Here is a 27,993-nt window from a genome sequence, read left to right as displayed (position 1 = left end):
CTGGTGAAGGATATTTTCTCGTGAAGTTCATTAAAGAGATTGAAAATACGGTCAGTTCAACAGGTCTTTTACAGATTAAAATATCATCGATATCCAAAATAGGAGCGAATGCCCAGCGCTGTAGCTGAGAAACGGTTTAAGAACTTCCAGATAGTTAATGAAAATATCAGCGGGGATAACAGCCAACGGATTTACATAGCATTAACTTTCTGTTAGGGAAACCGTTTCACAATCGCTACAGTAGATTCCGACATTATTATTCACGAACAGACAGTAAACCGGCAATGCTGCGAGTCCTCTGTTAAACTCGCGAGCTCGAGTAGTTGTTCTCCGTTCCGTGCTGGCACAGCACAGTTGTATCCGATTACACACTCAAGTGGTACCGAGCGAGGTGGCGTAGTGGTTAGCACACTGGACTCGCATTCGGGAGGACGACGGTTCAATCCCGTCTCCAGCCATCCTGATTTACGTTTTCCGTGATTTCCCTAAATCGTTTCAGGCAAATGCCGGGATGGTTCCTTTGAAAGGGCACGGCCGATTTCCTTCCCAATCCTTCCCTAACCCGAGCTTGCGCTCCGTCTCTAATGACCTCGTTGTCGACGGGACGTTAAACACTACCACCGCGTGTTGTCTGGTGCACGGACAGTGGTGGATACTCGCTAGTCGCTAGCGGATACGGTGAGTTCGGAGACGACGTCAGAGTATACGACGGCGAGCTTAAAGCGAGTTCACGAAACGCATTTCTGATCTGTAGTTCCAGCCACCTCTCGGTCCCGAGAATGAGTAACAGAAGTTTCCTAGGGGGCAGAAAGCCTGAAAATTTTGTTAAGAATACTTCGACACCTTTCTGATAAAATTTTAGCTGTGTCTTTACTCCGAACATGGTCTGATTTCAGTATCTGCAACTCGTCAGGCGAGTGTTCATCAGAGAATCTCGACCTATCGCTTAACCTAAAAATCCCATGTGCACTCCACAAGTACTTTGCTACCCGAGTAGTTGCTTTCTTTATGTGGAGCACCCCTGACCTATCGTGGGTAGATCTACAGTTCCCCACTCGATAACGCATTAGCAGAAATCTGCAGCCAATACTGCCACAGAATCAACGAAGCCTTCAACTGAGATCCTCCACATGAATCCAAATCAAAGGAGCTGGATCGACTCTAGGGATAATGCTGAAAATTACGAGCTCTGCTTGAATCCCAAACGCGAGACGAGAAGCCTTCACTAACACTGCCAGCCGTCTATACGAACTGGGGATGGCATCGCAACCCAAGCAACAGGCCGTTGGTGCCGACTTGAGCCACAACTTACTGTGGATTGCACCCTGCATGTTCGATAGCCGCAAGGCAAGGCCGCCTCCACACCTCGGATGAGACCCCCGGCTGACATATCGAGTGCACATTGGCTTTGTTTCCGGGCCTCCATATCACGCCTAGCACTGAAGCTCCGAATAACTAGTGAACCCCTATGTGCCTACTTGGACCATGCTGAAGGAGAGGCCACCTGTCAGATCACAGGGTGAATCGACAAGGCCCTGTACACAAGTACTGTGAGCTTGACCGCTATAATATCTTCAGTGCAGATGCACAGTAGAGGACAACGTCTTGCGAGAATACAGGAAACTTCGCGAGCAAATGAGGTAAATGGACAGGGACGTTATTTACTAGTGTGTGTTGACAATTTGGAGCTGATGGAAAGCGTGCATGGATGGCCGAAACGGTTATGTCGACAGCTCGCTAAAGCGGGAAATCTGAGTCCAAATCTCTGTTCCTCACAAATTTCCAAATTTCGCCATTGAACTGCCCAATTGAAACTGATTTCGGCACCACCCTGAAGTATTATAAGTACTTGTCCTTCTCATAGTGGTGTAATTTTGATAAGAATACATGTCTTATTCAGGATGAGTGTAACGTACATTATATTCTCTGACACTTAAACGTAATACGAGCGACCGCGGCCACTTCCTCCAACCTACCGCGAGCGGCCGAGCCGTACACCCTGGGGTGCCGGCCGGGGTGGCCGAGTGGTTCTAGGCGCTACAGTCTGGAACCGTGCGAGCGTTACGGTCGCAGGTTCGAATCCTGCCTCGGGCATGGATGTGTGTGATGTCCTTAGGTTAGTTAAGTTTAAGTAGTTCTAAGTTCTAGGGGACTGATGATCTCAGAAGTTAAGTCCCATAGTGCTCAGAGCCACCACACCCTGGGGCGAGCCCCCGGGTGCAGTCATTCTGCAAGGACAAAGCGGTAAGACGGGGCGGACGTCCTCGCCTCGCTGGAGGAGGGCACGATACGAAGGGCCCGTCTTACAACAAGAACCATGCCAAGAGCTGATGGACACCTGCAGCATCTGAGTTCTTCTGGCCTGGCGGCAATCACTTTACCTGCCTTAGAAAGCAGGGATATGCCGACAGTTCCAGCACCCCACAGGCACCGGGAGGAGCGTACAAAAAGCGCGGGGAATCGAAGAAGGAAGGCGTGTGGAAGAAACCAACATTCTTAAGAAGATATTTTCCGGGACAGTGAGGACATTCCTTGTAAATGACGGACGCTAGGAGATTTTGAGACGGAGCCCAAACAGTCTGTTCAGAGCTCACGCAGAGAGAGCAGTTATAAAGAATTGTTGTATAGCTGCCCTCCCAGCGGCCTCAGAATGCAGGAAAACATCTTACGAATGTGAAATCGTGAGAAAGATACCGATTCACAAGCGACAAGTCAGCCCACGCCAGATAGAAAATTCCCATCCTGCACGGAGAGGCGTGGCGATGAAACGGCGATTTGTCATTGGGTGACATTGAAAATTTCGTCCGCCAATGACAACGCCAAAAGGTAGAATATTTCGTTCAGCTGAGAGATGGATGAGAAGCGAGAAAAGGGAGTCGTAGAAACACCGCAGAAGCGAGAGGAGATGGGCGCTCTTAAACCCGGCGCGAACAGCTGCCTTCCGACGCCGTGACTGCACAGCTTCGGCCACGCAACCGACAACGGGCAGACAACGCGGAGATCGTACCTGGGACCCGCCGCAACGCCGCGATTGCTGATGAGGGCAACCAACACCCGCGGCACAGCTCAGAGGCGACGGCGACGCTCCACACCGACGCAGCTCCTGCCTCCGAAAGCCCTACACGGCGAACGATAATGAATAATGGTGCGACGATTCGTCCCCTCCTCCTTCCCCTTAATAACCGAGTCGTGTCCACGCCCAGTCAAACTGACCCCGAGATCTATTATTTCGTTTTGGTTTGTATAAAGAGCACAAAAAAGTAAATACATTTCTTTCAATGTTTTGATCATATTTGCAGTCTTATACATTCGTACATGAACCTATTAACTACGAACCATTTGTGTGTTATTTCATTTGATTTCTCGAGTTAACTATATTTCTGGTGCCCAACGTGGGACCACCTGTTTGGTAATTTTCGTGGTATGTGATGTCACAAAATAATTCCTCGAGTTCACTACAATATACCGACACACATACACATATAATTTCAATTTTAATTTTTGCCTTGCGGGATGATTGGTAACATTACCACAGAAATAAATTATAATAACTCTTATCCCTTGGTTCTTTAGTATCGTGTAACATAATATAAAACACAGATCTCTGCGTATCTATAAATCTATGTCTAACCATTACTATTTTAATGGACCTCTCTCCGTGGAAAACGTAAATAGTTTGAATGGCAGCTTAAAACTGAAAAAGAAACGATTTATAATATATTCTTATATAATTGTTTTGTTCGTTTGGTTATAGTCCAGTCAGTCCCTCCACCCACGGCACACAGTCATGGAAAATACCCTTAAACTTTCAGGAGTCCACAATATCTTCCTATATGGCGACAGGAATTTTCAAGTGCATCTGTCGTAAAAGGGGGGAGACGGTTCCGCATCACTGAACATATATTTTACAGAGACGACAAACTGATCCCTCAGAAGCTAGATGGAGAAAAAATTAACAAAGAGAATATCTTGTTTTCGAAATTATCCTCTGATATTATGTGCAGAAAATAGAACGCACAGTTTGCATAACGTCCCTGCAGAGACAGTGTGACACACTGGATTGTCGACAGTGGCGTCTATAATGGCTCGATGTCAGTCCTTAGTAATTTCTATAGGCCTTTCCACATTTGTTAAATGCTAAGGCCTTCTTCCTACGCCAACAGTAGCTTCTTATCCAAATTTTGTTACCTCTGTGTTGATAATGTTAAATCTCTTAGGAAAACTCAAGTTTCATGGAATTGAAGGCTTTACACACAAACGCTTTGAATCCTATTTAAAAAAGAAGACAGACGCCAGAATGTTGTGCTCAATAATTCCTAAAATGTTGGAAGGGAAGAAAATTTTAGTGGCTGGGAAGAATACCCAGGGAGCAAGACAGAGTTAAATTTTTGATCCACTCCTAGTCCTTATACACTGACGGGAAAAAATCGCAACACCAAAAATAATTAATGCAGAGAAATGAAATTTTGGGAATACATATTTCTAGGTAACATAATTCAGTGATTAACACAGCACGATCACGGGTTAATGTAAGCCTGCGATAAGCCACTGAAAATATGAAATGCTGGTACATTAATAACCGGTGTAACCGCCAGAATGTTGAATGCAAACATCCAAATGTGCATGCATCGTGATGCACAGGTGCGGGATGTCAGTTTGTGGGATGCGATTCCATTCCTATTGCATGCTTTGATGCTTAATCCTACTTGTGGATGACGGTGGAGTTGTCTGATGAAGTCCCATATGTGGTCGATTGGAGACAGATCTGGCGATTTTATAGGTCAAGCAACGTGTCGACATTGTATAGAGCATATTCACTTGCAACAGCGGTATATGTTCAAGCGTTATCCTGTTGAAAACACCCCCTGGGATGCTCTTCATAAATGGTAGCACACCAGGTCGAATCACCAGAATATGGTACAGATTTGCAGTCAGGGTGTTTGGGATAGCCACGAGAGTGCTCCCGCTGTCATATGAAATCGCACCCCAGACCACAAATCCAGGTATAGGTCGAGTGTGCCTAGCACGCAGACAGGTTGGCTGCAGACCTCTATTGGCCTCTTTTAACTAGCACACGGTCATCACTGTCACCGAGGCAGAACCAATATTCATAAAAAATGCCACATACTTGCACCCTGCCCTCCGAAGAGCTCTCTTTTGACACCGCTGAAGTCACAAACAGTGGTGGATTGGGGTCAGGTGAACGCACGCTACAGGGGCTGTGGTTCGGAGCATTCCTTGAAGTACCCGATTTGTAACAGTTCGTTGTGTCACTGTAGTGCCAAGTACTGCTGAAACTGCTGCTGTAGATGCAGTACGATGGGCCAGGGCCATACGCTGAATACGATGGTCTTCCCTCTCGGTAGCGCCACGTGCCCGTCTGGAATTCGGTCTTCTTGCGACCGTACATTCTCGTGACCACAGCTGCCAGCAATCACGTACAGTGGCTACATTCCTGCGAAGTCTTTCTGCGGTATCGCCGAAGTAACATCCAGCTTCTCGTAGCCCTACTAAATGACCTTTCAAATTCAGTGAGGTGTTGCTATTAGCAGCTTTTTCGCCTCAAAGTCTTCTTGGGTAACATAAACGTACCACGTCCAATCGCAAAGGTAACTAACGATCACGACCGTTATAGCGTGTATTTAAGGCAAACCTGATTTTCAACATATTTCCAGATTTTGAAGACTGAATTTGAGAGTATCAAAATATGTGACATAAAGGAGAGTGCCTTTGATTGGACTGACTTAAAGTTAACGTTTATTACATCGCCAAGCGACTGTAGGCATAAATTTCAACTTGATACGTCTATGTGTTCCTGAAAAAAGCGGCTGTACCAGCCGGATAGAAAGATAGGAATGTAGATGGACAGTAAAATGATCCTATAAGGTTTCCGTTTTTACCGATTGAGGTACAGAACCCTAAAATTAATACTACTTCCTCAGACTTTGTTTGAACGAACTATAGAAGTTTCCCCCTCCGACTATCGCATTTCTCACCCATTACATTCTGCTTTTAAGGTCTTTCAGAAGGTGACGATATAGATATATCACTCGAATACTTGAGTGCAGGTTTCTGATTATTTGATAGGTATTACTGGATACTTTACTTCTAGTTGATCTTATTTAAAACCTAAAGGGCGATTTTTCACATAATAATGGAACTGTGATCGTAGATCTGTTTCCGTTCCAGTTTCGAAATTACTCTTTTCTTGCAGTCTTTCGTAATGTTCTCCGTTAATCATAATTGGTTTCACTGTTTTCCTTTAATCTAATAACTTGTTTCTCATCCTAACTGGCAGTCGTGTCAACAACTGCGAGCAAATCCTGAACGGTTATGATATCATTAGAACATGATAAACCATATGGAAAACGTGTGTCATTGAATCTGGGGTCAAACAACATTATACACTCCTGGAAATGGAAAAAAGAACACATTGACACCGGTGTGTCAGACCCACCATACTTGCTCCGGACACTGCGAGAGGGCTGTACAAGCAATGATCACACGCACGGCACAGCGGACACACCAGGAACCGCGGTGTTGGCCGTCGAATGGCGCTAGCTGCGCAGCATTTGTGCACCGCCGCCGTCAGTGTCAGCCAGTTTACCGTGGCATACGGAGCTCCATCGCAGTCTTTAACACTGGTAGCATGCCGCGACAGCGTGGACGTGAACCGTATGTGCAGTTGACGGACTTTGAGCGAGGGCGTATAGTGGGCATGCGGGAGGCCGGGTGGACGTACCGCCGAATTGCTCAACACGTGGGGCGTGAGGTCTCCACAGTACATCGATGTTGTCGCCAGTGGTCGGCGGAAGGTGCACGTACCCGTCGACCTGGGACCGGACCGCAGCGACGCACGGATGCACGCCAAGACCGTAGGATCCTACGCAGTGCCGTAGGGGACCGCACCGCCACTTCCCAGCAAATTAGGGACACTGTTGCTCCTGGGGTATCGGCGAGGACCATTCGCAACCGTCTCCATGAAGCTGGGCTACGGTCCCGCACACCGTTAGGCCGTCTTCCGCTCACGCCCCAACATCATGCAGCCCGCCTCCAGTGGTGTCGCGACAGGCGTGAATGGAGGGACGAATGGAGACGTGTCGTCTTCAGCGATGAGAGTCGCTTCTGCCTTGGTGCCAATGATGGTCGTATGCGTGTTTGGCGCCGTGCAGGTGAGCGCCACAATCAGCTCTGCATACGACCGAGGCACACAGGGCCAACACCCGGCATCATGGTGTGGGGAGCGATCTCCTACACTGGCCGTACACCACTGGTACACTGGGACACTGAATAGTGCACGGTACATCCAAACCGTCATCGAACCCATCGTTCTACCATTCCTAGACCGGCAAGGGAACTTGCTGTTCCAACAGGACAATGCACATCCGCATGTATCCCGTGCCACCCAACGTGCTCTAGAAGGTGTAAGTCAACTACCCTGGCCAGCAAGATCTCCGGATCTGTCCCCCATTGAGCATGTTTGGGACTGGATGAAGCGTCGTCTCACGCGGTCTGCACGTCCAGCACGAACGCTGGTCCAACTGAGGCGCCAGGTGGAAATGGCATGGCAAGCCGTTCCACAGGACTACATCCAGCATCTCTACGATCGTCTCCATGGGAGAATAGCAGCCTGCATTGCTGCGAAAGGTGGATATACACTGTACTAGTGCCGACATTGTGCATGCTCTGTTGCCTGTGTCTATGTGCCTGTGGTTCTGTCAGTGTGATCATGTGATGTATCTGACCCCAGGACTGTGTCAATAAAGTTTCCCCTTCCTGGGACAATGAATTCACGGTGTTCTTATTTCAATTTCCGGGAGTGTATATCCGATTTGTTAACATTTTCAGTTGGTGTTAATTGACTTTTCACTTATGTTTTGATGCATTTTTTCAGATTTTCAACAACAGTCACTACTGATTGTCTATCAGATGTCTCTGTATTCAACATACTGGTTATTGGGTTAATTTTACTGTTTGCAAGGTACTCTCTGCGGAAATGTCACACCTAGCCTTTTCTGTATGCTACAGAATGTCACAACGATATACCATGTCTAGAATATCTATGGCTTATAGAGTGGGTGCTGCACTAACACGGTAATTATTGATATTATTAACCACTGAACGCAACTAAAAAAAAAAGTCTTTCAGCCGTAAAGAACATTGCCTTCGATCTGGTGCATAATTTTAGAATTTGTTTCTGCTCTGGTTCTTTTATTGGCTCATCACTTATTAGTACACTTTGTTTGAAGCAAGTTCCAATCCTTTTCACAGCAGTATTGACATCAGGAAATTTATCAGTTTTAAGTAGGTGCTGATATCTTTGCCATAAAATTGAGAATGTCAGCAAAACGCGATACGTGTCATTTTCTCCAAATGTTATTTCAACTCCTTCAGCCACCGCACTGATGTCATTATGAGACATGATCAGAAAAGTATTCGTTTAAATGACGGAAAAAATATTGACAGTGGTAACAAGTAGCTTGGTTCTTGGCCTCTTGGAAATCCTATATTTTGTCTTCAACGGTAATCTTACGATGTTTCAGAGACTTTATTATCAATGTTGAAACATCGGTGTTTATACTCCCGATATCTATATTTTGTAAATATTTGTGATAATCGAACACTTATAATCCATACAGTCATACATACTTAATTATGCTACGTACTATCTCGTATGCAGAACAGTCTCAGAGAGGTACTGATAGTGTAAACACTTTCTCATTCTGTTTCTTTGTTTTTAAACAGACAATCAAATAATGACTTGGTATAAAGCTATAACTGATAACAATAACATCTGAGTGATCTGAGACTGAAATGTACGCAAAGCTAAACAGCTATATAGTCACTGTGTTTCGTTAAGGTAATACACTTAGTCTGTGTGCGTTTCAGATTAGAAGAAATCTCAGTATCCTCCTTGTACATTGTTATACGGGTAGATCACCTTCAAAAAACGTGTACTCAGGTAGATATCGGCACGTCTTCGGCGGCAGGGCAGGTGGTTGTTGAGTCGCACGTGGTTGCCTACCGGCCAGGCGCCACCGTCCTCCCCTGGCGCATCTGCGCCTGCGCAGCGGCGGCGTCTCGCGGGCTGGTATACTCGGCGAGTCAGGCGCCGCGGCGGCCAGTCGGCATGCGTGTGTCGGCGCGCACGCATGGAGCGGCACACACGCTGCGTACTCTCTCCCTGTCTGGGCAGCCGCACGATGTCCGCGCCGCTGCAGCTGCTGCTTCTGGGGGCCGCCTGCTTGGCTGTCGCGGCCGCAGCCATCGTAGCTTCACCTGACTACTCTGGTGAGAGACACCTTCTTCGTTCTGCGTAGTCATAACTACGGTACAAATAACAAGAGACGTTTGGTGTCCCACCGAAAACTGGAAAACATCTAGTTACACGACCAGTGAATATTAGAAACCAATCAATATGGAAACAAAACTTGTGTGACTATGCATATACAATGGTAATTTTTTTAATCTTCACTGCTTCTTTTTTCTTTTCTTGTATTTTTAAAATACTTCTTCCCCTGTCTTCCAAGCCTGACTTCAACTTACCATTTTGATTATATCGTATATCCTTCCTGCAAACGATCTAGCGTATTATGTTCTTATTTATTGCTTCAGTACCTCCACCACAAATGATTCTTTCCTCACAGTCTTATATTTCAGAGTGAATGTTGTAGATATTTTAAACACAGCGTCTTACGTCTTCTCTCGAATCTGTGATGTATATATTCCTAAAAACAAAAGCCCCAGCTTATCTGGATTTTCCAGCAATGTAACAATTTATAGTTGTTGCTAGCAGATATGGCTTGGAGTTTCTCACTGGTAGCGACTACAGTAAATGCCTCAGATAATGTCTTATACGGTGATTTTTGTCATTAAACGGTTAGTCCTTCAGTATATCTCGATTAAAATATAGCTTCTGAATTGCAGAAAGACACCGTCTGTTTAATATTTAGCAATACACGTTACTGCCTGTTCCTTCAAAGATCTTCTAAATAACGACAGCGATTAACGGGCTTAAATGATATTTAGAAAGGGTTACACAGGTACAATTACCTCACAGAAACCATGAGTACTGCCTCAGGGAAACACAACGCCCGCCTTCTAATTTTTTTGTTGTATATTTCAGCCTGAAGGAAATACCATTCATATAACCAGAAATTGAACCATGTGACAAAAATAATTAATAACCGCCAGAATAAAATTGTGTTAGAGTTCTATTTTTTGAATGGTGAAGCTATTTTTGCTTCGGGTATGTTACAGCACTCTTACTGCACAGTAACACGAAGATGATGTTCTTGTACAGGTTTTGATGTGGTAGTTTCAGTTTGCAACCAAGTATTTCTTCCTAGCTTGCAGCCTGTATTCATACAGACAAATTCAGCAGTGTGCCACCTATAAGGTCTGAGAAATTATATTTTTGTTACTGGTATTGTTAATTTCTGTACTTTGGTCTCAGCTACTCGGAAAATGTAATATGATCGAATATAGATTCTGTTATAATAAATTCTAAAATTAACTTGGGTTGTGCAGGTATTAAATTTCATTTGCCCAATGTGGATAATTCTGATCCCTGTGCCTGTCACATAACTATGAAAAAACTACAACCTGATACTTAATGAATGACAAGATTCTTTTCTGCATGAGTCATCTGAAGATGTGGGTTATATGACCTTAAACTACTTATTAACAGCAAGAATATTTCATTAAATGACTACTCTTGAGTAATCGCAGCTGTAATTTCATGCATAAAAATAAAAATATGAAGGTTATAAATGTAATGCACGTTGTTAGCACATGTATAAAGCGGTTCAGGTAAGACCATGTGTCCCGTTTATTAAACTGTGCAGCAAGAAGTGCAGCGAAAATAACATGTTTCACTAGCTCAGTCAGTAGAGCCACGCGATTGTCTGCGATTTCACGAGTCATTTCCAACAGACGTTTCGTAGCCTATCATCTACGTGAGTTAGTTTCGTAGTAACATCTCTGCTATAAGAGATGAAAGTTGAACTGTCCTTTTGTTTATAAACTTGTGAGATAGACGCAGAGTCTGAAATCGTCTACAGAAATGAGATTATTTGCTAATGACTGGCCATAATGTTTCAAGGGAAATGGCTTTGTAAATTTTGACACTCACTGCCAATACTGCACCTGTGCATCACTCGGAAAGCGAACGTTAGGAATTTTATAGTTTATAATGCAGATTACAATCACCAACTAAAGTGAGTTAAACTTTTGGGTAAACGTTTGTGTATAAGTTCGTAGTCAATAAATTGAGCTCAAAGTTGTGAGGTTTGTGCGATATGAGAGGTATAGGTTTATTCCACCGCTGTTTACTCGGTTCTAACAACCCCTTTCGCAATTAGCTACCTGTTGTGTACTGCTTGCTGTAAAAACTATTTTCCATTCTCATTAAAGAGAGCCAAATTATGATAGAAACTGTATATAGCTGAGGAAAATCTCCATAACAATTTTAAATTTCCTTCCAATTGTCGGTACACGCATCTTTCTTATGTCTATAGCTAAATGCTGTAGAGGCGGTAAGTCCTTAACAAATTTTATTCTTACATCTGGACATTGTCAATGTCTGCAACGTGTAGAGTGGTAAGAACATGTTCTTTTCTTTGAAATTTCAGTCGAAACTAAGGCAGCTGCGAAACAACATAAGATTTCAGTCATATGTAAGTAAAGTTACGTAGATTAAATTTTGAAATGACGACCAGCATGCAGTAAGAGAAACGATCGTTGCTCTTAGGAGGAAGCATTTTTACCCTTTACACGAGACGTATCATTGAAGTACGTACACAGCTGGCAGTTCTATGGATATAGCGAATTATTGTAGGATTGTCGGCGATTTTCAGCCGTGCTGTAATCATGTGCTCTTGGGCCCCACTAAAATTTATCGTGTACGATGTGCTACACAAAAGGGTCGAGGCTGTTGATGGAAATTTGTGCACTTACCAAATAATTTACTAATCGGCACCTGCAACGTAGTATTGATGATCGAGTACAAACATCGGCATTTGTTACTTTCACTGTTAAATTTATATCTGGATAACGCTTTTCGTGAGGATGGGTTAAACGAATTTATAGTAAAGTTTTCATACACTGCCACTAAATCGACTGAACAATTTAAAACGTGTCACAATGTAAAGACAAGGTTCAAGCTAAAACGACAGTAGCGCACTAATACACTGCTTACAAATAATTATTTAGTAATACGAGCAGTTGCTATCCCTCTTTGGTGTGTTACAGTTATAGAATGGAGACAGAGCTTTGCCGATGATTTTCTGTGCCATGAATATGTCAAAGCTACATATGTGAAGACTCGAAGAAAGATGTAGTAGTCCAGTACTCTTCTTCTATACTAGTGTTAGTGCCACTGTGATACAGAGCACGCTTTCTGTTCAGTATTTAATGTTATTTTATTTCAGTTGATGTTCGTGTTGCTATATCTTATTCTAAGGCGGAGGATGAAGTGTACGCCGTCTGCTTAAGCATAATTTGAATTTTACTCTATATATTTTTATTTTTCAACTGCTATATATATTGTATTTCTGAGTGGATCATGGAAACCAGCCAGATGTTGTTGGAAAGATTCCAAAAACTACGCTCAGGCTGACTAGCGTATTAGGCCAACTGTGGGTAAAGTGGAGTGCAGATTCGATACAGATCTGGTTACGTTCCTGTTCCGCAAAAGTCTAACTGTGTCTGGCACCATAACAGTACGTTTCTTCGTATTATAACATACTTTAGTTACCGCGAAGCGTACGATGCCCATTGAGTGGAGCCAGTCGTACACTGTACGATATAATCCAGGATGGGAGGTGTATGAGGTAATGAAGCCCAAAGACAGCTAGCAACCTAACAGTAAAAGTCAGAATGTCTTGTGCGTATTTGTTTGTCTTTACTGCGAATTTATTATATGTGGCGGTATCAGTGACAACTTTTTCGAGGCCACAAATTGTCAGGTACTTAAAGAAAAAATATGTAAGAATCATTAAGAGCTACAGATGAAATAAACATTTATTCAATACCAGTTTGAATCGCCCGGTATTCATAAAGTATCGTAAAACTATGTACGCTAGTCTGTATGGCATCATTCTTATTGTGGAGATAATAGAAAAAGAACGATACAACCCATTCTGACGAAAATAATTTAAAACATCTAATGAGCAGTTGATCGAAACTGTTAGTGAATGACGGTTTCATTTTCGAATAAAAGCATCTATATTACTTAATATATAAGCTACTTAGTTTATAACGTCGTTTCGGCTACTGGTATCATCAGATAAAAACTCAGAATTTGTAAAACAATCAATCAATCAATAAAACGTGCGCCCCGCTTATTCGTGGATTAGACACTGAACGTAACATTACAGGTCTAAGTTCTGAAGAAACCAAAGAAAAATTTAGAGTAGGAATTAAAGTCCAGGGGAAAGAAACAAAAACTTCGCCGATGGCACTGCAATTCTGTCGGAGGCAGCAAAGAACTTAGAAGAGCAGTTGAAAGGAATGGACGGTGCTTTGAGAGAAGGATACAAGAGGAACTCCAACAAAAGCAAAACAATGATAATCGAATGCAGACGAATTAAATCGAATGATGCTGAGGGAATTAGATTAGGAAACGAGACACGTAAAGTATGGATGAGCTTTGCCATTTGGGCAGCAACATAAAGATGGACAAAGTAGACAGGATATAAAATGTAGACCGGCAGTGGCAAGAAAAGCGTTTCTGAAGAAGAGAGCTTCGTTAACATCGAATATAGATTTGTCAGGAAGTCTCTTCTCCAAGTATTTGTGTGGATTGTAATCATATATGGAAGTGGAATATGGACGATAAACAGTCCAGAATCTTTTGAAATGTGATGCTACAGAACAATGCTGAAGATTAGATCACGTGACTAATGAAGAGGTACTAAAAAGAACTGGTGATAACAGAAATTTGTGGCACAGCCCGACTACAAGATGGGATCGGTCGATAAAGTGGGGGGGGAGTGATCATACAGGGTGACCAAGAGGTGAATACAGTAAGCAGATGCAGAAGGATGTAGGTTGTAGTAGTTACTCGGAGGTGAAGAGACTTGGACAGGATAGAGTAGCATGGAGAGCTGAATCAAACCTTTCTTCGGACTGAATACCACAACAACAAGTTGTCATCTAACGATGCAGCAGCGTAAACAACGTTTTAAATGAAGTACTAGACCTATATTTCGCGATATGGACGGTGTTATTAATAAAATATCCATAATGCCAGCAGACTGATTCAGGAAAATTATTTCATTGGTTAGTAAAGTTATACAGGGTGTCCACAATGAGACTCCAACATTTTAACTCATAAAATCTGAGAGGAAACACAATTTATTGACGAACAAATTCAGGGAAATCATACAGCAGCTCATCAAGTTTTCATACAGAGGTGGACGGTTCAGTACACTTGAACATGGGCGCCACGGGTAGTGCGAAGAATGTTGTTGTTGTGGTTTTCAGTCCTGAGACTGGTTTGATGCAGCTCTCCATGCTACTCTATCCTGTGCAAGCTTTTTCATCTCCCAGTACCTACTGCAACCTACATCCTTCTGAATCTGCTTAGTATATTCATCTCTTGGTCTCCCTCTACGATTTTTACCCTCCACGCTGCCCTCCAATACTAAATTGGTGATCCCTTGATGCCTCAGAACATGTCTGGTCAAGTTGTGCCACAAACTTCTCTTCTCCCCAATCCTATTCAATACTTCCGCATTAGTTATGTGATCTACCCATCTAATCTTCAGCATTCTTCTGTAGCACCACATTTCGAAAGCTTCTATTCTCTTCTTGTCCAAACTATTTATCGACCATGTTTCACTTCCATACATGGCTACACTCCATACGAATACTTTCAGAAATGACTTCCTGACACTTAAATCAATACTGGATGTTAACAAATTTCTCTTCTTCAGAAACGCTTTCCTTGCCATTGCCAGCCTACATTTTATATCCTCTCTACTTCGACCATCATCAGTTATTTTGCTCCCCAAATAGCAAAACTCCTTTACTATTTTAAGTGCCTCATTTTCTAACTGATTCCCTCAGCATCACCCGACTTAATTAGACTACATTCCATTATCCTTGTTTTGCTTTTGTTGATGTTCATCTTATATCCTCCTTTCAAGACACTGTCCATTCCATTCAACTGCTCTTCCAAGTCCTTTGCTGTCTCTGACAGAATTACAATGTCATCGGCGAACCTCAAAGTTTTTATTTCTTCTCCATGAATTTTAATACCTACCCCGAATTTTTCTTTTGTTTCCTTTACTGCTTGCTCAATATACAGATTGAACAACATCGGGGAGAGGCTACAACCCTGTCTTACTCCCTTCCCAACCACTGCTTCCCTTTCATGTCCCTCGACTCTTATAACTGCCATCTGGTTTCTGTACAAATTGCAAATCGCCTTTCGCTCCCTGTATTTTACCCCTGCCACCTTCAGAATTTGAAAGAGAGTATTCCAGTCAACATTGTCAAAAGCTTTCTCTAAGTCTACAAATGCTAGAAACGTAGGTTTGCCTTTCCTTAATCTTTCTTCTAAGATAAGTCGTAAGGTCAGTATTGCCTCACGTGTTCCAGTGTTTCTACGGAATCCAAACTGATCTTCCCCGAGGTTGGCTTCTACTAGTTTTTCCATTCGTCTGTAAAGAATTCGTGTTAGTATTTTGCAGCTGTGACTTATTAAGCTGATAGTTCGGTAATTTTCACATCTGTCAACACCTGCTTTCTTTGGGATTGGAATTATTATATTCTTCTTAAAGTCTGAGGATATTTCGCCTGTTTCATACATCTTGCTCACCAGATGGTAGAGTTTTGTCAGGACCGGCTCTCCCACGGCCGTCAGTAGTTCCAATGGAATATTGTCTACTCCGGGGGCCTTGTTTCGACTCAGGTCTTTCAGTGCTCTGTCAAACTCTTCACGCAGTATCGTATCTCCCATTTCATCTTCATCTACATCCTCTTCCATTTCCATAATATTGTCCTCAAGTACATCGCCCTTGTATAGACCCTCTATATACTCCTTCCACCTTTCTGCTTTCCCTTCTTTGCTTAGAACTGGGTTTCCGTCTGAGCTCTTGATATTCATACAAGTCGTTCTCTTATCTCCAAAGGTCTCTTTAATTTTCCTGTAGGCGGTATCTATCTTACCCCTAGTGAGATAGGCCTCTACATCCTTACATTTGTCCTCTAGCCATCCCTGTTTAGCCATTTTGCACTTCCTGTCGATCTCATTTTTGAGACGTTTGTATTCCTTTTTGCCTGTTTCACTTACTGCATTTTTATATTTTCTCCTTTCATCAATTAAATTCAATATTTCTTCTGTTACCCAAGGATTTCTACTAGCCCTCGTCTTTTTACCTACTTGATCCTCTGCTGCCTTCACTACTTCATCCCTCAAAGCTACCCATTCTTCTTCTACTGTATTTATTTCCCCCATTCCTATCAACTGCTCCCTTATGCTCTCCATGAATCTCTGTACAACCTCTGGTTCTTTCAGTTTATCCAGGTCCCATCTCCTTAAATTCCCACCTTTTTGCAGTTTTTTCAGTTTTAATCTACAGGTCATAACCAATAGATTGTGGTCAGAGTCCACATCTGCCCCTGGAAATGTCTTACAATTTAAAACCTGGTTCCTAAATCTCTGTCTTACCATTATATAATCTATCTGATACCTTTTAGTATCTCCGGGGTTCTTCCATGTATACAACCTTCTTTCATGATTCTTAAACCAAGTGTTAGTTATGATGATGTTGTGCTCTGTGCAAAATTCTACCAGGCGGCTTCCTCTTTCATTTCTGTCCCCCAATCCATATTCACCTACTATGTTTCCTTCTCTCCCTTTTCCTACACTCGAATTCCAGTCACCCATGACTATTAAATTTTCGTCTCCCTTCACAATCTGAATAATTTCTTTTATTTCATCATACATTTCTTCAATTTCTTCGTCATCTGCAGAGCTAGTTGGCATATAAACTTGTACTACTGTAGTAGGTGTGGGCTTCGTATCTATCTTGGCCACAATAATGCGTTCACTATGCTGTTTGTAGTAGCTTACCCGCATTCCTATTTTCCTATTCATTATTAAACCTACTCCTGCATTACCCCTATTTGATTTTGTGTTTATAACCCTGTAGTCACCTGACCAGAAGTCTTGTTCCTTCTGCCACCGAACTTCACTAATTCCCACTATATCTAACTTCAACCTATCCATTTCCCTTTTTAAATGTTCTAACCTACCTGCCCGATTAAGGGATCTGACATTCCACGCTCCGATCCGTAGAACGCCAGTTTTCTTTCTCCTGTGTTGCGGAGCATCTGTTCTGTGACGGAGTTGATGACAATTGTTATGCGCTGTTTCGAGTCTTGCAGGTCCTTTACTGGTGTAGCGTATACCCGGTCTTTCACGTAACCCCACAAGAAAAAATCGAGGGGGTTATGTCGGGCGAACGTGGCGGCCAAGGAATTGGACCTCAACGGCCAGTCTATCGTGGCATGTGTCATTTAAAAATTTTCGGACATCAAGGCTACAATGGGGTGGTGCACCGTCCTGTTGAAACAGATTTGGCTGCAGGTCTGTTATCCGTGTCACGGCAAATTGTTCCAACATGTCCAGGTAGATGGCTGCATCCACAGTCGCCCAACAATGCGATTTATCATCAAACCACACCACAGATTAACTTTCGGACTGTCGCGCATGTGTTCCCTAGGTGCATGTGGATTTTCGGACCCCCAGAAGCGCACATTGTGACGATTGACAGCCCTTGACGCGTGAAAGGTTGCCTCGTGAGTAAACATCACGCGTGATAAAAATGTCTCGTCCGCGGCAATGCGATCTAACATGACACATGCAAATTCTTCTCGCTTTAGTCGATCAAGCTTGATTTCTTGCACAACTTGCACTTTATATGCGTACAAACGTAATCGCTGATGAAGCACTGTTGAATGTTTCATACGAAGTTCTCGTGATGCCTGTCGCACTGACTTCTGTGTACTTTGTTCGAATTACCGCTGCACTTGTTCCACATGTTGTTCGCTGATCCCAGGCTTACCACCACCATGCCATTTCGCAACACTCCCAGTAGCCAAAAACTGATCACACCACTTCTTTATAGTCTTGAACGACGGGGCGCTTTGTTGTAAACTCGACGAAAGTTTCTTTGCACTTGAGTCTGCATACCACCAGAACACTTGTGCACTCTCCTTCATAGCCTCCATTTTACTAAAACAATTGATTGCAGCTCCACTACGGCCACTGGGCGTATCAAATTTGCACACCACAAATGGCTAAACAAGAAGCAAAACAAGCTAAAGCTAAGAGAAAAGAAATAATAATAAATCAGCAATAAACCTGATAATTTATAAAATCAAACATGTTAAAGCTACCAATTAAAATAATTAAAGACAATAAAATCAAAGCTGAACTAAATTGATACGAAATTGTTTGAGTGACAGAACGGAGGAGTTGCTCTGTCTGCCCCTTCAGCATTCACCGGTCCACCATCTGAAATGAGAAAGATATTAAAATGTTGGAGTCTCATTGTGGACACACTGTATTCCCTAAACAGCACTTGGTGACTGTCAAATATATCTTTCTTTAAATATTAACGAATTGTGGTACACCAAATGCATAGAATTAAGAACACATACTTTTTCTTTCTTGGAGTCAACGCCGATCCAATGGATCAGCTTTTAAGAAAGTCCCTATTTTTGAGACCGGAAGAAAATATAATCGGGTACGTGCGGTTATTAGTCGTTCTGGAGGGGAGCTCAAAACAAAGCGAGGCCCTTTGTGGTCGGTATGGAAAAGTGGTAACGGGCCTGCCGGGAAATTTGCCTACATTTTAACATGTTTTAATTACAACAGGCTGTGCGCCCTTGACGGGCAACCTTTTAAAAACTTCCCTCCTTTGACGTACCCCTCTGCCGGGAGAGGGGAGGCAGCCGTGGCCCAGGAAGCGTGTAAACAATGTAGACGAACACGCCACTCGCTGTAATATGCAGCATATCCCATTGTACAAACTTTGTAGAGAATTATGCCGGCGCTCAAGACACGCGAACGCTTAGGCTGAAAACTTAATGAGCGTAGTAGCGCGCGGGCGAGGCGTATCCCCCGCGTAGCGGCAGGCGCGGCGCGTGCCTAGGCCGGTGCCATTGTCGAGGCCCCGTCAATGTCCGCGCCGCGCCGCGCCGCTGCTGAAACAGTAACGAGGCGGCCGAAGGGGGCCGGAGCCGGCGGGTGAATGGCTGGGGGGGGGCGAAGCGCCGTGGCGCGCCAACGTCTCAGTGTGGCGGCTTACACGTTAGTAGTACGGCCGGATGCGGGAGAAGACTTAAACCTGTTGAAAGAAATGGACAGTTTGCTTAGCGCGAAATGTGGCTTAAGTAGCGGATGGTTATAACTAAAGTGCAACTCCTACAGAGGTTCAATGTGGGCAGTATTTAGCGTACAACGTAGATATTCTAATGCGTTAACGCGGAACTGATTTACGTTGGAAAAAAAAAATAATCATACAATGAAGGCTTTCACGACCTGATGGTACTGTTGTTGATAATTATTCTGGGTTATACGGCCGTGGTCCATGGAATTCTTCTATTCCTAACGTTTCGTCCAATACTACGTTGGACATCCTCAGATGTATGGCTGGTCCTGTTGAGTCCTGCCGACTGACCAGTCGGGCGTCGGAGAGCGGCCTAAATACCGAGGTAACAGACCGATGGCAGTCTAAAACATAAAGTGTTTCGGAAGAGCACACATACTGATAGATACTTACATAAGAACTCCAATCATCACCCACAACAAAAAAGAGGTGTAACCAAAAGTTTAGTGGACAGGGCAAAACGGTTTTGTACGCCGGAACATCTGGATACGGAACTGAATAACCTGAAACAGGCCTTCGAAAAGAATGGGTACTCAAACAAAGAAATTAATAGAGTTTTAAGACCTAATTACAGCAGACCAAAGGACAAGGATGGTACACAGCAATGGAAGAACACGGTGTCTTTACCTTTCATTAGTAAGGTTACAGATCGAATCGGAAAAATTTTGCTGAAACATAAAGTGAAACCGGTATTCAAACCTACCAGAAAAATTGGACAAGTACTTCGTTCTGTTAAAGATAGAAGGCCACCATTAGCATCTAGCGGTGTGTATAAAATTCCGTGTACTTGTGGCAAGGACTATATTGGTACTACGAAAAGAAGTGTGAATACGAAGGAGCATATAAGTCTTTGCCGACTGGAAGAAATAGATAAATCGGCCGTTGCGGAACATGCACTTGTCAGGTGACCATGCAGTTAAGTTTTCTAAAACTACAGTTTTAAGTGCTACCACGAACTGTTATCCACGACTGTGTAGGGAGGCTATTGAAATTTATAAACATGAAGATAATTTTAATAGAAAAGAAGAGGCCTTGAAATTAAGCGAGATATGGACAGTGGCGTTACAAAATCGATAAGTGATTGTTCTCTATGACGGACTATTATCGATAGTTACGTTTTATCTTTGACTAGTTTCCTCTCTGCTACTATATGCTCTCTTTCCTCGGTATTTAGGCCGCTCTCCGACGCCCGACTCGTCAGTCGGCAGGACTCAACAGGACCAGCCATACCTCTGAGGATGTCCAACGTAGTATTGGACGAAACGTTAGGAATAGAAGAATTCCATAGACTACGGCCATATAACCCGGAAGAATTAACAACAACAGGAAAAAAAATAGTTCCAGTTTTTGTCACCAGGTGCAAATCTGGCGCCATGAATATAAGAAGGAGCACAGAAACATTTCCATACACAATGGATCAGGAGTGGGACGAGGGCACAACAGGTCAAACCGCTGCTGAGACGGTTTCTTCAATAGGAGCACCAGATACATCGACGATATGCTGTATAGTGCCAGATTTGCACCTGGTGGCCAAAAGCGGAACTAATTTTTTTTCTAGCGTCAATTGGTGCTGCATTAATGCATTAGCGTATCTACCAAGTTTCGGTGCCATATCACAATTATATCTCACGCTGGAGCCTCGTGAGTAGTTACACTTTAATTATAGCCCCAGGTATAGGAAAAGTAAAAAGGAGGGTTAGTAAAAAGGAGAATGACAGCTAGATTAACAGCGAAATTAGGCTCAACACTGTCGTGAAAGAACTAAATGAGTTCTTCAGACTTGGCTGTGTTCAAATCTGATTTAGGATTCCCAGCTAGGAAAGAAGAAGTGGAGTGAGAGGGTCACGTAGAGGGCGTTCTGCCAATATGACGATTTGTATCAGACCTTCACCGACACCATTACAACACTTTCCGCAACAGTCAGTAAGTTGCTTTCCGGTGGGTCGTTTCGAACTAATTCTGTTTTTAATTGCAGTAGCGGTAGTTATTATCTTATTTACAATTTCTGTGCCGCGCAGGGTTACCCGAGCGGTCTTAGGCACTGCAGTCATGGACTGGGCGGCTGGTCCCGGCGGAGGTTCGAGTCCTCCCTCGGGCATGGGCGTGTGTGTGTGTGTGTGTGTGTGTGTGTGTGTGTGTGTGTGTGTGTGTGTTTGTCCTTAGCATAATTTAGGTTGTGTGTGAGCTTAGGGACTGATGACCTTAGCAGTTAAGTCCCATAAGATTTCACACACATTTGAACATACAATTTCTGCTTACTTGAGCGTTGTTCGTCAGCCTGTGACCCTTATCGAACCGGATTGATAGACGAAATAGGAAGGCCACAGAATAGCAGCGCATTTCGTCACAATTAGTTTCGCGAGCACGAAAATATTGGTAAGAAGTTGGGAACAGTGCCTAACAAGTCTCATACGACCAAATGACTTCCTTCCGTTGCTCCGCAGTCAAGGTTTTATGGCTTTGACACCACATTTTCATGTTACGACAGTTTTCATCACTGAAGAATTGTACCGGAATTCTAGTTCGTCCTGCAGCTCTCTGTTCGTTTGGTTGTTTTGCTACTGTCATTCTCCCATTTTTCATCACAATCCTCTTCACTGGCCGACTTTCACGATAACTCAACAAACACTTTTGTCGTCGTAATGAGTTAGCGGATGATGCTTTTCCGCTTTCCATGTATACGGTACAAATATTCGATACGTTACCCCTTTGTTACGGAAGCACACACAAAACGAGTACTAACAATTTAGCTACAATCGAATTCACTTAGGTCCGACACAAAGCACTCTCAGCTACGCAGAACACTTTTCTGTCAACGACTGGCACTCGTAACGTACTTAGGATATTGCACAAGTGTCTTTCCTGGACAAGTACGACATCGCAACCTGCAGGTTTGGCTAGCATCTGATTTTATGTTCAAGCATGTATTTCTCGAGATGTCTCATATTTTTGTTCCATCTCTGTGTAACTAAAAGGGTAGTCCTGAAACTGCATACCAACAGTGTTGTATAGAAGTGAAGCTCGGGCCACTAAAGTCAGCAGAAGAAGATACTGAAGAATTTTGAATTTGATGCTAATGAAGAATGTTAAAATTTTGTACATAGATAAACTACGAAAGGAAACAGAACTGAAAAGAACAGTTGAGGAAGGATGTGACTGGAAGACTTTTGTTAGAAGACGGGACAGGCTAGTAAGGCATCCAGCAACAAAATGACGCAGGAAGGACCCGTAATGAAGAGAAACGGTAGGTGCACAGTGAGACAGGAAAATGAAAGCAGATTATAAAATATATCGGGTGTGATGGTTACCTGGCTATGAAAAGATTAACAGAAGCGAGCACAGATGGAGCGAAGGATCAGACCAATCGAAATACTGATGACTAAAAAGAAATTAAATCTTGGAGTTCAACATACCACCCTACTGCTTGTCCAGGTGTCAACGTTCTCTGCCAGGAACATTTGACCTTCAAGGTGATAACAAAATGTAACGAAACTTTGCGGAATGTAACGTAACATAAGCATTACAGTCTAATCTCGTAACTGTTATCTCTGGAGTTTCTCAAATTAACTTGTTACACACGGAACAACAGAGCTGGCGAGTTACAGCCCTACACTTTCAAAAATTCAAGCATAAAAATCTACCGTTGAAATCACTTGACTCGTATGAGGAGAAAAAAGTCCGTCATGAAGCTGTTATCTATAATAATTAGACAAACCTGTTTAAAAGCATTGTGGTTTCAACGTAACGCAATCATCTGCGGCTCTACAATGAGTGTAAACACGCAACGTCAGACCAATTTCTCAACGACGAGCAACAACTCTCCGCATTACTTTTTAAACCTGTGACAAAAACCTCACAGCTACAGGCCTAAAACCATTGTATTTGTATTTATGGCGTTGGAAGAAAGACATATGAGATGAACTACTGCCATCATAAAGCAATGCAGAATTTTAAAAAAAAAGAAAAAGAAAACAGCACGTTTTCCATAGTAGTACTAAGTAAACTGAAATTAGTGGTTCACGCCCTGATAATTTATTATCAACTGTTTAAAATATTTCGAAACATGTAAAAATCTAAACAATCGCTATAACTGATACTTACAGATAGTTAATAAAGCTGGAATACTTTTTTAACTGGAAACGTACACACACATCTTGAGAACATTCGGGATACACCATAACAACATTTTGCTGCAACTGTTATCTCTCGCAATATTGACTTTTCCTCCTCAATGATGATGTCTACTCTGCTGAAAGACCTTTCCTCCTCAAATACGGTGTATATGTTCAAATGTTATACCAACCAGACCCACGTTTACGAAACAGAGTATAAATGTTTGCGCTGGTCAAAGACCGGCTCTACGACTTTTACGGGGAACCACACTGACCTAACCTGACTGTTTCGTTATGTCTGCCATTCTTAGAAACCTGTGGACACTGTAACTTTACGAAATTCGTGAATTTTTCTAGAACACTTTATGTGTTTACTGATATACGATTACTTTATTTCCTTGTCATGTATCGGTTTTATGATGTGAAATTTATTAGTATGTCCAATTTATCTAAAAAAGCAAAGTATCCCAGGTGTGTCAAAGGTCCTTCTTCCATACCACTCACACGCTCATAGCTTCAGTTCTACCAGAAACAGCACACACTCCTGCAAAGTGAAGTTAATTCTGGAAATCTAGACTATGGCTAAGCCATTTGAGCCGGCCGAAGTAGCCGTGCGGTGAAAGGCGCTGCAGTCTGGAACCGCAAGACCGCTACGGTCGCAGGTTCGAATCCTGCCTCGGGCATGGATGTTTGTGATGTCCTTAGGTTAGTTAGGTTTAACTAGTTCGAAGTTCTAGGGGACTAATGACCTCATCAGTTGAGTCCCATAGTGCTCAGAGCCATTTGAACCATTTTTTGCTAAGCCATTTGAGTCTGATATCGTTTCTTCCAGTCGAGCAATGTATGCGGGAGTGCTTGTCTGAGAATTGGAATGTGAAGGAGGGACGATGGCAGGATTGAACTTTTTGTGTGAATCTATCTGGATAGCGCGATAGGTAATAGAAGTGTCCCCAAAACACCGGTTTAAATTCTGATCCGGCAAAGAAGTTTAATTTGTCAACAAGTTCCAGTGTCCCTAGATGTCACCAGCTTTTCGTGACAACAGAGCGTGAAATTTTCACACTCTCAGGGCGGCGCACTGATTATGTAGAGGATTTAATCCAAAGAATTAAAAGAAAAGGCCAACGCAGAGGAATAACACCATTTTTCTTCAGCTGTTTCCCGAGGTGTAATTCCTTCGTCTCTAAATGGCGCTCGTGCGTCTATAAGTATGGCTCTGCCAAAACACCTCCGCTTTCATTCACTGCCAGAATACAACCAAGACGCTAGTATAAAATGTCTTGGTTTCGTGCTAATTTATTGCCTAGAAGTGAGACAGCGGCTCCGATAATAATCGAGCAAGCTAATCGATAGACAGCTGATAAAGAGCATGGAAAACGAAAGAAGGCGTTTATAACACGAAACAAGAGGTCCTGCGTTACTTCGAGACCGGGAGAGTTGGATACCAAAACCACTAACAAGAAAGGCTAACAAATATATACCTAGGTAAACCAGGGTGAAATGGAGACGTGGGACACATGGTCAGGGTTACTTCAACTCAATACACGCTAGGCAATAATTACCAATTAAACACGAATTAAAGGCTTGTAATTTGCAACAGATTTTATTTAACAATTGCATGACAACAGCAAACTGCTATTTCCCCAGAATGATATTCATAACTACTATAGAATTTGAAACATTACTAAACAGAGAAAATGTCTACGGGTGTCAAAGCCCATCCCAAACAAAAATAATTTTAAATCCGTTTTTACATGAATCTTACGAACCATACAAACAATAATTGGTTTAGAGAGAAAAAATACCACAGAATCACGACACCTTTTAAGATATAAAAACAAAAACAACTCACGATTTCTGTTTGTGAATAATATGTTAAAAACCCAGTACAATGAAATGTATCTTTCAGGTATTAGAAAATTTCAGTGACAAGTAATGGGACACTAGAGGTGCGCGGAAACTACAACTCAGATCCAGCCTGAATGAAAGCTGAAAGGAACAGTGAAGAAGGCGTCACAAGGAACAAATAATAAAATACCTAAATTCGCCGAAGAACTGGAATCTACTGATAAACACAGCGGCTGCGGTATCGGTTCCAATTCAAACTGACTGCCGCCAATGCGTCGTCCCCCAATTGAAATGGAAATGTCGTGTGGCTAGGGCCTCTCGTCGGGTAGACCGTTAGCCTGTTGCAAGTCTTTCGAGTTGACGCCACTTCGGCGACTTGCGTGTCGATGGGGATGAAATGATGATGACAACACAACACCCAGTCCCTGAGCGGAGAAAATCCCTGACCCAGCCGGGAATCGACCCAGCCTGTTAGGTATGACGTTCCGTCACGCTGACCACTCAGCTACCAGGGCGGACGTCCTCCAATTAAACGAGCAGCTACAACGGACGACGCACACCGCTGATTGTACCACCGAAACAACAACATAAAACCACACAGCAACTGGGCAGCATCCAGAGTAACACAATCCTTAAAACATTAGAAAGTTTCAACACAGGAATACAACCATATGTCCGTTGGAGGACAAAACGCGAGCCATCAGAAAAGGCACCTGTCGCCACTCAGTGGATGTGCAGTTGCGATACGGCGTGCAGTTTCAGCCTTCATCGGTGATGGAGTAGTTTGCATGGGTGCGTGAACCACACGCAGCAAAGTTTGATGAACGGTCGATGAGGATACATGTTGGCAGCTCCTTGGTTCATCTGGGCGCTCAGTTGCTCAACAGTTGCACGTCTATTCGCCCGGACACATCTCCTTTATTATCATTCAACCCCTGTCATCTCTTCCCCATAGTACACAGCAGTGGCTTCGCCGCCGGTTTGGATTGCACCATTTTACATGCACGGTGTACTTTAAACATGGCGACATGCGAACAGTTTACAAACTTAGCCGTTTCGGAAATGTCAGACAAACCTCGCTGTTTCCGCATCACGACTACTAGTGCACTGTTTTCCGTGTCCTTCCGACACCTTTTGTATACCCGTCATTGCTAGTGATGTTATGAGTGGCTATTGCATTTTGAAGCCGAATACTGGCGGTGGTGACAGTAATGTGATTAGACCATGTATAATGACCTTTAAGAACATACACTGACGGGAAAAAAATCGCAACACCAAGAAAGAGTTGTACGATAAAAACGAAAGTTGGTAGGCGAGTTTGTACATCTGAAAGATGATGGCTATTCAAAACTTGTGCTAGTCGTATAAGAGTGGTGCTAGTAGCGCCACTACGAGAAAGAAAATCAGGTTTGTCTTCAATACACGCTATTACGGTCGTGAGCAAGCAGCGAGTTGACGTTAGTCTAGAACGCCTTTAAGGCGACAGAGTCGCCATTATCAACACCTCACTGAGTTTCAACGAGGTCATACTATAGGACCACGATGTTTCTTTTGCGACGCTGCTTGATACGACTGATGGCAGCGCTGGTCACGAGAATGCAGAGTCACAAGAAGACCGGGTTCCGGACGGCCACGTAGCACTACCGAGAGGAAGACCATCGTGTTCGGCGTAAGGCTCTGGCGTATCGTCCTGCGTCTGCTGCACGATTTTGAGGAGCAGTTGGCACCACAGTGACGCAGCGTACTCTTACAAATCGTTTACGTCAAGGACACCTCCGACTCTGACGCCCTGTAGCGTGCATTCCGCTGACCCCAATGGTTGTGGATCGATGTCAGTGATTGTGTTGATTAGAAAGAGGACAGGTGAGGACCTGCAACCAACCTGTCTACATGGTAGACATACTGGACCTACACCTGGTGTTATGGTCTGTGGAGCGATAGCCTATGACAGAAGGAACACTCTCGTGGTTTCCTCACGCACCCTGACTGCTAATTTGTACGCCACTCTTGTGATTCGACCTGTTGAGCTGGCATTCACGAAAAGCATTCCAGGGAATGTTTTCCAGCAGGATAACCCTGGCGCATATACCGCTATTCTAGCCTAACATGCCCTAGAGTGTCAACATTTTGGTAGTCCACGGAGAGTACACAGCTGCAGTTTCATAAAAGACATGGCAGTTCCCCTTTATTATATGACGCGGAAAGTTGGACGCCGAGAAATGAAGATTTACAGTAACTAGTTGCACTGTAAGATTTCACGTCCGGGTATGTTACAATTAAGATAATGTTCCTAACTATTCCGCCGTGGGTCGAATGGATTTCACTTTTAAAACCAACTTTTCGCTCCCACCTGGGATCGTAGCTTCTTTGAGTGTAGCTGAAAGCTACCATCCCCCTTGAAAATGTCCTACACAAATTGGGACGTAACGTTGCGTTTAAATGTGAAATCCATTCGACCACGGCATAACAGCCCGGAACATTTCGTTAACTGTGCACCAGAAATGTAATTTCTAAGACACGTGAAAGGGTGCACTAGAAAAGACAAAACTAGAAACGAACTAATAAGTGCATAGTTAGGGATGCAACAAATAAACCAAAAGAGGAGAGAACATGTACTTCGAATGCCA

At 43.3% G+C, this 27,993-nt stretch overlaps 1 protein-coding gene across 1 annotated transcript in view; it reads left to right on the top strand.

The window, feature by feature from the left end:
- The first annotated feature begins 9,146 nt into the window (after nucleotides 1-9,146).
- Nucleotides 9,147-27,993, top strand: part of LOC124795431 (lachesin-like) — a 541,280-nt gene continuing 522,433 nt past the window's right edge. Inside the window, exon 1 of the mRNA XM_047259458.1 lies at nucleotides 9,147-9,291. Coding sequence (XP_047115414.1) covers nucleotides 9,153-9,291 — 139 coding nt within the window. The 5' untranslated portion in view covers nucleotides 9,147-9,152. The remainder of the gene's footprint in view (nucleotides 9,292-27,993) is intronic.

This window comes from Schistocerca piceifrons, chromosome 4 (assembly GCF_021461385.2).
Source record: "Schistocerca piceifrons isolate TAMUIC-IGC-003096 chromosome 4, iqSchPice1.1, whole genome shotgun sequence".
Taxonomy (NCBI): domain Eukaryota; kingdom Metazoa; phylum Arthropoda; class Insecta; order Orthoptera; family Acrididae; genus Schistocerca; species Schistocerca piceifrons.
The sequence above is the reverse complement of the archived record's forward strand: the minus strand, read 5'-3'. Positions and strand labels throughout refer to the sequence as shown.